At 36.5% G+C, this 15405-nt stretch overlaps 4 protein-coding genes across 4 annotated transcripts; 2 read left to right on the forward strand and 2 right to left on the reverse strand.

The window, feature by feature from the left end:
- The first annotated feature begins 906 nt into the window (after positions 1 to 906).
- LOC128859291 (uncharacterized) lies at positions 907 to 1487 on the forward strand. The gene is made up of 3 exons (XM_054096161.1): positions 907 to 1069; positions 1145 to 1250; positions 1332 to 1487. The coding sequence occupies exons 1-3, from the start codon at positions 1000 to 1002 to the stop codon at positions 1435 to 1437; spliced, it is 282 nt and encodes a 93-aa protein (XP_053952136.1). The 5' UTR covers positions 907 to 999; the 3' UTR covers positions 1438 to 1487.
- Positions 1488 to 2042: 555 nt separating this feature from the next.
- LOC128859289 (glucose dehydrogenase [FAD, quinone]-like) lies at positions 2043 to 4744 on the reverse strand. The gene is made up of 2 exons (XM_054096160.1): positions 3820 to 4744; positions 2043 to 3743 (listed from the first exon to the last, which is right to left on the reverse strand). Exons 1-2 carry the CDS (start codon positions 4111 to 4113, stop codon positions 2136 to 2138), a joined length of 1902 nt encoding a protein of 633 aa, XP_053952135.1. The 5' UTR covers positions 4114 to 4744; the 3' UTR covers positions 2043 to 2135.
- Positions 4745 to 7824: 3080 nt separating this feature from the next.
- On the forward strand, positions 7825 to 10575 carry LOC128859292 (glucose dehydrogenase [FAD, quinone]-like). The gene is made up of 3 exons (XM_054096162.1): positions 7825 to 8118; positions 8189 to 10334; positions 10412 to 10575. Exons 1-2 carry the CDS (start codon positions 7825 to 7827, stop codon positions 9761 to 9763), a joined length of 1869 nt encoding a protein of 622 aa, XP_053952137.1. The 3' UTR covers positions 9764 to 10334; positions 10412 to 10575.
- A 103-nt stretch (positions 10576 to 10678) lies between these two features.
- On the reverse strand, positions 10679 to 11395 carry LOC128856766 (uncharacterized). Its single transcript, XM_054092081.1, has 2 exons — positions 11065 to 11395; positions 10679 to 11004 (listed from the first exon to the last, which is right to left on the reverse strand). Exons 1-2 carry the CDS (start codon positions 11181 to 11183, stop codon positions 10719 to 10721), a joined length of 405 nt encoding a protein of 134 aa, XP_053948056.1. The 5' UTR covers positions 11184 to 11395; the 3' UTR covers positions 10679 to 10718.
- Positions 11396 to 15405: the final 4010 nt, after the last annotated feature.

A 15405-nucleotide genomic window follows, 5' to 3' on the forward strand; every position in this document is an offset into this window, starting at 1 on the left:
AACGGTACGTTTGCCGAGCATGCATATAAATCAAAAAGTTGGATTTTGAAAAATCTGTGGTGAAACGGTTCATTTTAAACCCGATAATTTGCTATTTCCGATTTTTTCAACAATTTTCAAATTCTCAGAAATTTAGATACTCGCTTATGTACCAAGTGTTACTGGAAAAGAGCCTGACTTATGTGCCTGACTTAGCACTCGCGACCTCTGGCTATACCCTAAGGTCAAAGGACACTATTTCGACTGAAGGCCAATTCCGATAGAATTGGAAAAATTAACGTGAAATTGTAATGACGCAATTGCAGATAATAGTTAGCGAGTGAGTGTCAAAACAGGTCAGGTTGAGACAAATAAGTGAGATTATAAATTAGAGATTAGAAAGAAAAAGTTCAAGACTTACAATTTTTCAGACGCTTACGTTTCAAAGATACATTCAACAAAAAAACGAAAATGAAAACATTTCGAAAAATGTTGTATTTCTAAAAACAAATTAATATTTAATATATTTTTAATATTTGATTAATATTTATTTTTTTTATTTCGAATTTTTCTGTAGAAAATAAAACAAATTTTTCTAAAATATTTTTTTTTAATTTTAAATTTTCAAAAAACTTGTATTTAAAAAACCACATAAATTTTAAATTTGAAGGTGGCCATATATCAGCTTATCCCTTGATAAGCTTCCTTCATCAATCTTAATTTAAACTTTTTTCCAATCTTTGACCGCCCTTCGAACACTGTGCGTCTTTTCCTCTAATATTTTAAAATTGAGCTGGGTTTCTACACTCAACCCGACCTGATCAGCGATAATGCAATGTAGTAGTTATTTAATTCTTAATACATACAAATACAATACAAATCAGTAAATAGAAAACAAATAGCAACCAAATTCTCTTTATAAGCACCGGTTTTGAATAAGCAAACTTCAATAGCTGTTCAGATTTTGTTGAGCATAGAGATAGTTTCGATCGCTCGAGAGTAGATTAAAAAATCAGCGCCATGAACTGTGTTGGAATCTTTGGTTTGTTGTTTTTGGCGCTGGTGGCCGCGCTGAGCAGTGTAAATGCCGGTTAGTGACAAGAATTTTGAAGCGTTGTTGGAAAAATTATTATTATATTTTTTTATTCTCACTCCATGTCAAAAGACTGTGAATATAGCGGAGAGAAAGCAAAGCCCGGTCAAGAATTCCAAGTAAAAGGCGAATGCAATATCTACACCTGCCACGAAGACGGCGGCCTTACAGCCAAGACGTATATTGATTTAAGACTCCTGTTCAAATTACTCATTATTTTAATGTTTTAACATTTTTTCTTTTCATTTCCTTAATTCAGCTGCCCAGTAGTACAAGCCGCTCCTAATTGCGTAAAAGTTCCACAGGACAACTCGAAGTCTTTCCCAGGATGCTGTGAAACATACAACTGTCCAAACGTGATTTGAAAAAGCGACAATAAAAAATAAAATATTTAAATTATTTCCACGTATCCATACGAAGGCCTTGTTTATTTTTTCTAGACATAAAAGGAACACATTTTTAAATTTTTTTTGGAGCTGTAAGGGTATGATGTGGTGCAACAATTTTCATTTTGTGCAATATTTTACCCCAAAGAACCGATTCTTTTCTTCAAGCACATCTTTATAGTCCAATCGATAACTGATCAACAACACAATTGAGCTCCCGTGCTTCGATGACAAGTGTAGAGTTTACCAAACTAAATGCTGGATTTTAGTTGTTGAAAATCAATAATGGAAGCAAAAGTAAAGCAATCGCGAAACCAATATATCTTGAGAGGCTTCCATGCTCCCGGTCAAGAATCACAGCAAATTGCTCAACAGGCTTGGGTGTAGAAAAAAAATGGATCTGTAGAACTGTTGCTCCTACTTTAGGAAAGGGTTTGTGATAATTATTTTCCATATCCCGTGAATGATCATAGCTACCGCAGATTAGATTTGACAGAAATTGTGTTGATGAATTTGTATAATGAACGTGTAAAATAGCTACCTAATTACTGTCGCGCCCTATATAAAAAGGAACAGACTTCCAATCAGTTGACAATATTTTATTTTGAAAAGGGGATTAAATGAAATTACATTTATTGTGGCAAAAACGTTTGAATATTAATATATGAAATCCACTCTTACGGCCTTTTTAGCTTCACCTCCTCCTCATCCTCCCCATACTCTCCTTCTTCCCTCACTTTGCCTTTCTTCCAATCTTGTTTTATGAAATCGGCCGCTCTTTCACCAATCATAATCGTCGGCGCATTCGTGTTTGCTAGCGGCACAGTCGGCATTATGCTTGCGTCCGCTACACGTAAATTCTTCACACCATAGAGGAGTAAACGTGGATCTACACACGCTTCCCGATCGCTGGTCGGACCCATTTTCACAGTGCCAGTCTGGTGATAACCCGCTTCACCAAAATATTTAACATAGCAACGCCAATATGCATTCGAGCGGTACTTGTACTCATCGCATTCTTCGAGGGGTATATGCAATAGGGTCGCATTCAGTTCGCGCATAGCCTTTGTGCGCGCTAAGTGTTCAAGAAAGCGTATACCGCGCAAAGTAGTCGCCAAGTCTTCAGGATCGTCAAGGTAGTTCGAGAACAAGCGCGGATGATCCAAATAATTGTTACTCCGCAATCGTATTTTGCCAACGGAACGTGGCTTGGATAGCATCATCATGAAAAGTAGCAAGCTCGACTTCTTCAATTGCTCACTTAAGACTGCCGTGAATTTTTCGTCGCGTCTGATCAAATAACTTTGCAAGGGCTTCACATCACCCCGCCGATAAAACAAATAATGATATTGAATATCTGGAATATCGCCGTCGCCTTTGGTATTAACGAAAGAAACTAAGCCACTGGGGCCCCTAAAGGTGCGGCTGTCATTGCGTACTAGAAAATCATAAAAAGGATCTGTGCCTCCTGCCTGGCCCCATATATCTAAAGTTTCATTATACACTTTGAAATAGACCGCTACCATCAAATGATCGCACAAATTGGAGCCAACAGCCAAGTCATGCACCACTGGTATGCGCAACTGTTGAAGATGCTTGCGTGGTCCCACACCAGATAACATCAACAACTTGGGTGAGTCCATGGTGCCTGCTGAAAGTACCAACTCCTTGCGCACTTCTACGCTCATCTCATGCTTGCCGCGTAGCACAAATGTAACCTTATTGACGCGCTTGTTGTTGCGATGGAAGTGGATTTTGCGAACATGCGCATTTTTGATGACGTGTAAATTGGGGCGCCCGGACACTTTGGCCAAATGCACCTTACCTGTGGACATGCGTTTGCCTTCACTAAGCATTACTGGTAGAAATGTTGTGCTTATTTCTATGCCGTTCTTAAACTCCAACTTCGCGGGCACGCCCAACTCTGCTGTGGCACTAAAAATTGCATTATACACTAGTAGATTGTCGGATGCATTTTTTACGTTCACTACTACATAACCCTTTGGGTGTGTGGCATTACCCATTGGGCGCAGCGCCTGCTTGAAATAACGCTTCACATCCTCCCAACCCCACTGCGTATTACCTGCGGCCAACCAATCATCAAAGTCCTTTGGATGTCCCTCTACATACACCATACCATTGATTGCACCTGAGCCACCTATAAGCTTACCACGAGGATTGTAACATAAACGACCTTTTAGTCCTAGGCAAATGTGTGCAAGTGGCTCTGAATAGTAGTCCCAGGTATAACGAGTTTGTTGCAGAAAAGTGTTCATGCTGGGTATCTATAAGAGGAAAATTGCGTGAAGTCAAAAATTAACTGTTAACTGCTAAAATATATGTGTATGAACTCTACTACACCTCTGACTCCTGCGGTGGATCATCGCCCGCCTCCAACACCAGCACTTTCCACTTGGGATTCTCACTCAAACGACTCGCTACAACCGAACCCGCCGAGCCGGCGCCTATCACTATGAAATCGTATTTTCCCAATCTCTCCTTTAGTGCTTTATCGGCATAATCTTGTGGCCAATCAGACTTAGCGGAAATAGCACATTGTGCCGTTAGTATCGTTTGGATCAATGTGGAGACCAGGCTATTAACTGTGCCGACGCTTTGTGCCGCGCAGGGCAGCTGAAATGTAGCGTTTGCCATCACGGCTGTATTGTAAATATTTACAAGATCGCCAGCAATTTTTGGTTAAAGGCAGTTGGCCCGTTTGTAAAACGCGTGTGACCCAATTATTGATTATTTTAGTTGTTTAAGAAACTGGGTGCTCAACAATATGCTGGATTAAACTACGTACGTGACTGCTAAAGTGTGTGTGAGTGTATAAGTGCTTAACACCCCAAGAGGCTTCATTATAGATCATCTGAGATTTCCAAATCAGTGAGCCGGTATCGGAAGTCAGTATCATAGAGTTGAAAGAACTTGTAAAGAAAGTTTTGAGACGCAGTAGCTCCATTTCCTAGAGCCCAGTTTAGTTAGGCCTTCCTTTTTCTCCAGATGTATCGATATCGTCCAAAGCTTCTTTATCTGCCTAAAAGTACTGCCGGTTAAAACTTCGACCTGTGTTGCGCTCATTCGTAGCTTAATACAAGTTACGGCGGGAGAAAAAGAACACAATTTCGATGGTTGCAATTTTTGTCCATAGAGCGGATAGCAAGAAAAGATTTTGCTACAGAAATTTGTACTTGCTTCAGATGGAGAGATGGCTCTTTTGGAGAATGTTTCATTACTCCTGTCGGCGGCGAGAAGAGATTGGTTAGATAGGGCTTAAACAGAGTCGCGAAGAGTACCCCACCTTAGGACTCTGCGCTCTTTGGAATTAATGCTCTGAAATCCAGAACGTTACTGCGATAGTCGGTTCTGCATTACCGGAACGACCAGGAGTTACATCCGGACAAGGACTGTCACTTAAATAACATGCCTCCAAAATTTGGATAGATTTTCGTTTGTTATAATTGAAGGCTTCTAATAAATTTGAGCACTTCCTGTGGTGCACCATTGGAATATTTTGGTTGATTTTAATCTGTTTTAATAAAAATCGAAATTTTATATTTTTTGTGAATAAAATTTATTTATTTATTTTTATTTTGCAAAGCTTACATAATATAAATTATTAAACAAACTGATGCAAACGCAGCGCTAGCGGCAGATGTGACGGAGTAGGTGCTTTAAAAATGTATATATATTTTGTTGACATTGTCTTAAAAATAGAAGAGGATACGTGTTGTCGAAGTGGTGAGAAGCAAGTTCTGGGCAGAATACCAGTAGGCGTTGCACACTGGCTGTTGCTTGGCAGAAGGGGCAGATTTTTGATATAATGCCCTGTAATTAGATGTGCGCCCAGTACGGAGACGCTTTTTTTCAGGATGGCGCCAATGAAGAGGAAATTCTCATGAGTACTGCAATACCGGCATAGAAGTATGCACGGCTTGTAGCCTCACAGCTACACCTACGTATTAAACACCTCTCCACAATCTACCACTCTTCCCACGAACCTGCCAAAAAGGTATTACACCCCGGGGATGGTTAGCTCAAAAGCTCCTAATTATTCTCCATACTCCGTGACTTCGGATGTAATTATTAGTATGGCGGAGGTGTGTAAGTGTGTTACCCTGGATGCCGGAGTAACCAGGCATCCACATGATTTTGATACTGCTCCGATGGGAAATAAGTGTGTTTTTAATACTATCGGTGATGTTGCTTGGTCTGCCTGTCGGAGCAAATTACGCGTTTGCCCTTGCTTTTGGCGCAGTATTGCTTCGATGATAAAAAAAATAGTTTAAAAAAACTAAAAAACACGCTTTTATTGCTAATCGAACTAAAAAGTAGAAAATAAATTTTAATGACAAAGGGACCTATAATGAAGTAATAGCAAATCGAACGATCAGTCATAGTCAACTACCTCAGAACAGAATTATTACAAAAATTAAGATACAAATAGAGTAATTCAAATTAGAGTTAACAGCGTGGAATGCATTTTGCTTCACTTTCATAACCTTCTGTACATAGGTAGTTGCCAATAGAATGATTGTAATATTTACTATATCAAGCATCCCACGCTTTTAACTCTAATTTGAATTACTCTATTTGTATCTTAATTTTTGTTATAATTCTGTTCTGAGGTAGTTGACTATGACTGATCGTTCGATTTGCTATTACTTCATTATAGGTCCCTTTGACATTAAAATTTATTTTCAACTTTTTAGTTCGATTAGCAATAAAAGCGTGTTTTTTAGTTTTTTTAAACTATTTTTTATTTTCTACTTTTTAGTTCGATTAGCAAAAAAGGGTGTTTTTTATTTTTTTTTATTTTTTTTATTTTTAGTATATGTAGGTGTTTACAAGTAATATACATACTATTACACAACTGCACACTAAATACTAACCTCAATGGTGGTGTAGAAACTAAAAATTCCCAATTTTTGTTTAAAAAAATACCCAATTCATGTTTCTACCGGTGTGGCAATATTGGCAAATGTTATAAACAATGCACATTTTTCAGCGCTCTCACGAGAAAAAAGAGTTTCCCATCTAGTCATCTATGTTGTGTGTTCCGAGTCGATCAGATTTTTAGAAGCCAGTGAAAATTAAGCTCAAAGATTCCGTTACATACATACAACCCGAGCTAATAAAAGTGTGTTAATTATTCTATTTGTATCTTAATTTTTGTTATAATTTTGTTCTGAGGTAGTTGACTATGACTGATCGTTCGATTTGCTATTGCTTCATTATAGGCCTCTTTGTCATTAAAATTTATTTTCTACTTTTTAGTTCGATTAGCAATAAAAGCGTGTTTTTTAGTTTTTTTAAACTATTTTTTATTTTCTACTTTTTAGTTCGATTAGCAAGAAAGCGTGTTTTTTAGTTTCTTTAAACTATTTTTTTTTATTATGAATGAAAATTATTGTTATCATTGCAGTCAGTGAATAAATGATTCGATATATTCGTGTTATATTTAATTCCTTTCTTATCGACTGTGAGTCTAAAGCTATGCTGTTATCGGCCGTGATAAAGAAGTAATCGGGATGAAGAACTTATTTCGTGGAGGGAGCCTGAGAAACTGATTTACAAGAATAAATAAAGATTTTTCATTTTACAACCAAATTCACCTCACTTTTTGCCCACAGTAAAAAAAATAAAATATTAATCCTTGCAATCCTAATAAGGATAATGGAAAACTTTTATCAAATTATTGCATTGTCATCGGTCCTTGATAGGTATGCAAAATTTCAAGTCGATCAGATTTTTAGAAGTCAGTGAAAATTAAGCTCAAAGATTCCGTTACATACACACATACATACATACATACATACAATCCGACCTAATAAAAGTGTGTTGAAAATCGACCAGAATGATTTTCCTTCACCACAGTGTAGGAAGTGTGGGGTCCTTTCGTCCCGTCAGTGAAAACCAATTACCAACGGTTAAACTTATAGTGTGCGATTGTTTCGGAGACTTGGCCCTCTAGACGACATTTGGTATATTATCTTTCCGTAAAGATGCTTGGTCTAAATAAAATTTAAAAATATATGTACGTGTATTTAATACAACTTTTTTCATGCTCAATAACAAGTCTTAATGAACAATTTGTCGAACAATGTTTACACTTCATTCGAGCGCATGCACCTAATTTATGTATTTATTTACCGTTATCTCGTATTTTTACGGAACCCTTTTCATTTATAACGAACAAATAAAGTATTGTGTGTGAACCGTATTTTCTCATTGTTGTTCGCTTCAAATGCCATTCACCTCACAACTGTTCTGAAATCGAACAAAAGCCCAGAATTTTGAAGGGATTTCAGTATATCACATCATACTAACAGAGTTAAACGTTGTACGCTCCATACGATATAAATGTCTGCGCCAATTCTACAAGCGCACTGTCCCAATCCCAGTGTTGGCACAGCCAATGGTTTGCTGAGCACCTTAGTACAGACGCTCATCACAGCGCAATGTGCGATTTCCGCAAAGGAGAACTGGCCCGAGGACTATGGCGATCTGGCGCTGGAGAACGGTTTAGAACCATATGATTTTGTGGTGATCGGCGCGGGCACAGCAGGTTCAGTGGTCGCTAGTCGTTTAAGTGAGAATAGAAATTGGAAGGTATTAGTTTTGGAAGCCGGCGGTGATCCACCCCAAGAATCCGAGGTACGCGAGTTTTCTTCTCCGCTATATTGTTTATTTATTAAATGTTTAACTCATTTTAATCACATTAAAGATTCCGAGCCTGTACACCTACACAACATTTACAAAGTATAACTGGAACTATTATACTGAACCCCAATCGACCGCCTGCTATGCCGCGCGTGATCGCAAATGTTACTGGCCGCGCGGTAAAATGATTGGTGGCACTGGTGCTATAAATGGCATGCTTTTTCTGCGTGGAAATCAACGTGACTATGACAACTGGCTGGCGAAGGGAAATGTAGGATGGGGTTGGAACGATGTACTGCCTTATTTTCGAAAAGCTCTGACACCAGTCGGCAATAGCACTTACCCTATGGGTCATGTGGTATTAAACGACTTCAATTTCTACTATGACGACATACTCAATTTGGTGTGTAATGGATCTGCCACGTTAGGCGTGCCCCGTGTGCCTCAAATCGGTGACGAGGGTGCCGCTATTGGTTGTACTCGCGCGCCAGGCACAGTGGAGAATGGCAAACGCATGAGCACCGGTAAAACATATTTGGGACGTGTTCGCCAACGTCCAAACCTGCATGTAATCAAGCACGCTCAGGCCACTCAGATCAATTTCGACAGAAGTGGTCGTCGTGCGGTGTCGGTCTCATTCATGTTAAGGGATACATACAAAAGGACTGTGAAAATTTTGCGCGAACTTGTGGTATCAGCCGGCACGATTGAGTCTGCGAAGCTACTAATGCTATCAGGTATTGGGCCAAGGGAGCATTTAGATAGCCTGAGAATCCCAGTATTGCATGATTTGCCGGTTGGCAATAATCTACAGGATCATCTTATGAACTTGATGTTTTTCACGTTGAATGTGCGGCCGATGCAACGCATTACTCAAGAAAAAGATATGGAGAACATGGTAAACTATCTATTGCATAACAAAGGACTGCTTTCGAGCCATGGCACCGCTTCGGTTGTAAGTTTTGTCAATACGCTGCCAGAGAGTGATGTGCCATATCCCACAACGGAATTCCACAATATCTTCTACCAATATAGCGCCATCGCTGCTATGAATCTGACCACGAATGTGTTCGCCATGCAACCGCTATATGCTGATTATTTACGTAGCATAGTGAATCAATCAGATATGATTAATATATTCAATGTACTTTCTCACCCAAAGTCGACAGGGCACATACGTTTAAGCAGTAGAAATTACAAGGACAATCCACGCATTATACCGAACTACCTTGATGATCCAGAAGATATCGAAAGTATGCTCCGTGGTGTACGTTTCCAGGAACGGCTTATACGTACTGCTCCTTACCGCGCTGTAAATGCCACCATTCTGCGTATACCTATAAAGGAATGCGATAAATTAGAGTATAGAAGTGACGCTTATTGGCGCTGCTACATCAAATACTTCACCACAACTCTTTATCATATAACTGGCACAGTGAAAATGGGCACACCTACCGATACCACTACGTGCGTGAATCCTCACCTACGCCTGCATGGCACTTGGAACGTGCGTGTGGCTGATGCGAGCATTATGCCAGATGTGGTCAGCGCAAATACGAATGCAGCAACGATTATGATTGGGGAACGCGCTGCAGATTTCATAAAAGCCGACTGGGCAGCATTGGACGCGAGAACATGATCAATTTAGAGGGCATCTCTCACTTCTGAAATCATAAAATCATAAAAAATAAAATAGGACAGTAAAAGGAATAAAACGCAGGCATCCTCACTTAATTCCTTATTTACCAAGTTTGCAGTTCTATTTCATTAAAATTTATTTTTTTCTTATTTACTGTTGCTATAATACGTATACATACACATCTAACCAAGGCGGACTGAATTATTTTATCATTATTTATATGTGATAAGAAATCAATTGTGAATGGTGAAGCTATTGGGGCGAATTGGGTAGGCTTAAACACAAGAATGATAGAATACTCAATTCGCCTTGGCTTAAACAAATGCTGCCAAGTTTTTGCTTTTGTAAAAATTTGTAAATATTCATCACTCTGGAGTGATTAATATTGGCCCCTATTATGAGTTGTATTCGTTCTTCGATATTCGCTGGCTGTCGAAGATCGAAAGTCGAATGTCAATTTGGTATTATGAGCGATGCAACCCTATCGAAATTTTCGTTGTTTACCGAATTTAGAGTCGAATGCAATTTTGCTTTCGATCGTGTAGCGTATAGTGGGAAAACTTGTTAAAGTGTAAGTTGTTTGAGATTATTTATGGTTTTATAGTAACCAAATAATAAATATATACTAATTTTGTTAATATTATGCAGGGCGAAAGTCGTGAGTACCAAACAACAATTAGAAAGGCGAATCCACAATTCGCAAAAGGGATTTGCACCAAACTTCAAGCAGCAAAAAAATGGGAGGAATTTACAACGGAGCTGAATTGCTTGGGACCACCAGTGAGAACGGCAGCAAAATGGATTAAGCTTAATAATGATTTTTTTTTGTGATGTTTATAGAAATACATTTTCATATTTTTTTCGAACGACGAATAATTGAATAAAGAAAATTTATAACAAAAATAAAACAGAAAGTGTGGTGTAAAGGTTTCTATTTAATACTTTTTAGATTTTTCTATAATATTCTCAAAATTTCATTTCTTATGTTTTCTAATTCTCCGTTATTTGACTCCACTTCAATATCTTCAGCATCATCGTACACATTGGGTTGAGCAAGTCCTAGCATACCTTCATTACCAATACTCAATTGGTACGATCCCTGAGCACAAACTCGCAGAACTGTGGCTAGCTTTAAAATATTTGGAATCAATTTGGCTCGGGTGTACTGCTGCAACTGGTTTTCTGTACTGGACAGTAGGTTCACAAACGGCTCTTTAGATAATCTAAAGTTCTTTAAAAATCTGTAAGGAAATTTCTGTAATATTAAGTACGTCAACACATTTTGAAAGCTCTAAATTTACTCAGTGGAAGCCATTTCTAGGTGGTTGGATGCGTCCCTCAACTGTTTCCTACTTCTAGCTAGTTCCACTAATCTTTCATCGTCCGATGAATCGTCGAACCACAACTCCGTTGTACTCATTTTCACAAAAAATACTTTTTTTACCTTTTAAAAATAATGTTAGCAAAGAATTTCAACACAATCGGTTTTTCTTTTATTTTGATTTGCTGTATCAGCTGAGAAAAAATTATCTATTGTAAATGCGTCGAGCGATCGAAATTCACAATAGTCCTATTCTTCAACGAATGAGCACCATAATACCAAATGAAAATTCGTTCGATCAGCACTTTCGACTACAGTCGAAGATCGAATGTTGCTCATAATAGGGGCCATTATTTCAATTGATTTTCAGTATACCATTGCCAACATATGTAACAAGGGAGAAACTCTTAACGGAATAAATTATTTGTCTGGTGTATACATTATTTTAAAACACAGCTTGTCGCTTTGTAAGTCATTCTCATATCAGACATTTGTAATTATAATCTCACTGCCCCTTAACAAACTAAAATAAAAAATAGTTTAAAAAAACTAAAAAACACGCTTTTATTGCTAATCGAACTAAAAAGTAGAAAATAAATTTTAATGACAAAGGGACCTATAATGAAGTAATAGCAAATCGAACGATCAGTCATAGTCAACTACCTCAGAACAGAATTATAACAAAAATTAAGATACAAATAGAGTAATTTAAATTAGAGTTAAAATCGTGGAATGCATTTTGCTTCACTTTCATAACCTTCTGTACATAGGTAGTTGCCAATAGAATGATTGTAATATTTACTATATCAAGCATCCCACGCTTTTAACTCTAATTTGAATTACTCTTAATTTTTGTTATAATTCTGTTCTGAGGTAGTTGACTATGACTGATCGTTTGATTTGCTATTACTTCATTATAGGTCCCTTTGTCATTAAAATTTATTTTCTACTTTTTAGTTCGATTAGCAATAAAAGCGTTTTTTTTAGTTTTTTTAAACTATTTTTTATTTTCTACTTTTTAGTTCGATTAGCAAAAAAGGGTGTTTTTTAGTTTTCTTTTAACTATTTTTTATTTTTAGTATATGTAGGTGTTTACGAGTAATATACATACTATTACACAACCGCACACTAAATACTAACCTCAATGGTGGTGTAGAAACTAAAAATTCCCAATTTTTGTTTAAAAAAATACCCAGTTCATGTTTCTACCGGTGTGGCAATATTGGCAAATGTTATAAACAATGCACATTTTTCAGCGCTCTCACGAGAAAAAGAGTTTCCCACAAGGCGAATTTATAAATTTAATAAATACGCCTTGGTTTCCCATCTAGTCATCTATGTTGTGTGTTCCAAGTCGATCAGATTTTTAGAAGCCAGTGAAAATTAAGCTCAAAGATTCCGTTAAATACATACAACCCGAGCTAATAAAAGTGTGTTAATTATTCTATTTGTATCTTAATTTTTGTTATAATTTTGTTCTGAGGTAGTTGACTATGACTGATCGTTCGATTTGCTATTGCTTCATTATAGGCCTCTTTGTCATTAAAATTTATTTTCTACTTTTTAGTTCGATTAGCAATAAAAGCGTGTTTTTTAGTTTTTTTAAACTATTTTTTATTTTCTAGTTTTTAGTTCGATTAGCAAGAAAGCGTGTTTTTTAGTTTCTTTAAACTATTTTTTTTTTATTATGAATGAAAATTATTGTTATCATTGCAGTCAGTGAATAAATGATTCGATATATTCGTGTTATATTTAATTCCTTTCTTAGACCCGATTTACACGAGGAGACATCTGGAAGGGAAACATTTTGTTCGAGGGCGAAGGACGGTCGGGGAAGAGAGAAGGGATTTTGTCTCCCGTACTCGGCGACACGCTTTGCTCTTCTTATTCGTATTTCCAATCTTAAAGCAATTTTTGACAGTTGCTTCATTCGTTTTCTTCTTTCGTGGAAGAAAGTTCTAAGTTATGTGTTGGTTTTCAATCAAACGGAAGATAACAACGATGACAAACATCCGAACGCTACTTGGGAAATGCAAGATTATTTTTGCTAGTAAAGTAGGTATAATTTAAAATAGTTATGGGACATGTTTATGTTGATTTCTAATTTTTCCCTGCATTTCTAGATACTCAAGTTAATTTTAAGTTAATTATTTACATGTGAAGTATTTTTAATTTAATTTTTTTTATTCAAGTATAAGAATTTATAAACACATTTCAATAAAAAAAACAACAAATTATTTATTATTTAACCAGTTTGCATTTTTCATTCATATATTTAAGAAACTGTTGTCGAACGCTCTCTGCTTTACATGTAAGCGCGTGCTAGAATACATCCGAACCAGACGATGCTAAAGTATTAAATGTCAAAATGTCGCGGAAACATTTTTGCCCGTGTGAACGCGAATGAAACATCAAAAGAGAATTTCCAGTGTCTCCCTTCCAGATGTCTCCTCGTGTAAATCGGGTCTTATCGACTGTGAGTCTAAAGCTATGCAGTTATCGGCCGTGATAAAGAAGTAATCGGGATGAAGAACTTATTTCGTGGAGGGAGCCTGAGAAACTGATTTACAAGAATAAATAAAGATTTTTCATTTTACAACCAAATTCACCTCACTTTTTGCCCACAGTAAAAAAAATAAAATATTAATCCTTGCAATCCTAATAAGGATAATGGAAAACTTTTATCAAATTATTGCATTGTCATCGGTCCTTGATAGGTATGCAAAATTTCAAGTCGATCAGATTTTTAGAAGTCAGTGAAAATTAAGCTCAAAGATTCCGTTACATACACACATACATACATACAACCCGACCTAATAAAAGTGTGTTGAAAACTAATAAAATCACGCTTAGAACCACTTTCCCAATGACTGATTAAGTGATTAATCGGAACATAATCGTCAGAGGATTAGAAGTGGGATTTCTGGCTAGCGCGCTAGCGCAGTTATCTTGTGATAAAGTTTATGGCAACTTGAGAACCAAAACAAATACTAACAGCTTACAGAAAAATAATAAAATAAATAAATAATTGGCACGTACACTTTTGTTAGGTGTTTGGCAGAGCTGCTCCTTCTATTTGCGGTGTGCGTCTTGATGATGTTCCACAAATTGAGAGGCTTATAATATGTTCACATATAAGTAGATGATCTACTTTTTCGTGCCTAACTCAAAATCCCTAAATAAATAACGCGATTTCCCATACAAAATTTTCTCCCAAAATCTGAGATTATAAAGTAATCCTAGATAATAACGATGCTTTTTGACATACCCTGTGTTTTCTGGGTTATCGATAATTATTATTACGAATGTAAGGAGAAACATCAAAATAAAAACTAAATGAAATGGATGCCGGCAAAGAAAACAAGTCTGTAAACATAATTCTAGTAAAATGTTTGTTAAATATTATTAATTATGGATTCAATTTACAGAAAAAAACGTGCCTCCATAAACGTTTTGTCCTCTTATTATATATTATACAATGTAATATAGAATTTCCTATAACTTTTTGCGACCTCAGTAATTGTCGCATACGGATTTCCTCCAAATGTTTATTATTAGCAGCCAATTGTCCAATCAAATTAGCTGTTCCTTCTCCTTGTATTTTCTGTATATCGTTGGTAATAATTAAAAAAGCAAAAACACCGAAATATTCCACCAAAATAATTTCTATGAAGAAAACCCTCTCAAAGCAGTATTGACAGCTTATTGTTAATTTTGCAGGTAATCTGCCATATGTGAACGGGTAGATTAATTTGGTGGATTTATAGGTGATTAAGGGGTTATACGCAGTTATGACTTTCAAAAAAATCGATTTTTTTTATTGCATTTTTGTAATGTACATATATTCAAAAGTATACGCATGAAATTTTAAGTAGATCTAAGCAATACTTTCGGAGTTATACCTAAAGATGTAGAGATGCCTCGGCACGTTTTAAGGTAGGTATTGAAACTTTAAACGTGTTTTTTTCAAAACGGCAGTTTTCAAGTCGGTGAACACGATATCTCGAAAACGGCTTGTTTGATCGGTCAACCGTTTTAACTCAATCTTTAAAGATACATTTTCTAGTAATTAATGGTTCCTTTTGTAAATCTGATACTTATTTTCCATTTTATAATCAATTTACGGCCAAATTTTAACGTAAAAATCGAAATCATTTCTTTTAAAAGCTGTCATTTTGTGAAAATTCACTATTTTGATTAGCCGAACGATTAATTACTAGATAATCTAATATATTAACAAAATTTGTTTGGTTTTTTGATTTCAGATAATCCAATCCTGAATTACGATGTACACCGTAAATCATTTTTTTTTAAAGGAGGT

Source organism: Anastrepha ludens, chromosome 3 (genome assembly GCF_028408465.1).
Source record: "Anastrepha ludens isolate Willacy chromosome 3, idAnaLude1.1, whole genome shotgun sequence".
Lineage (NCBI taxonomy): Eukaryota > Metazoa > Arthropoda > Insecta > Diptera > Tephritidae > Anastrepha > Anastrepha ludens.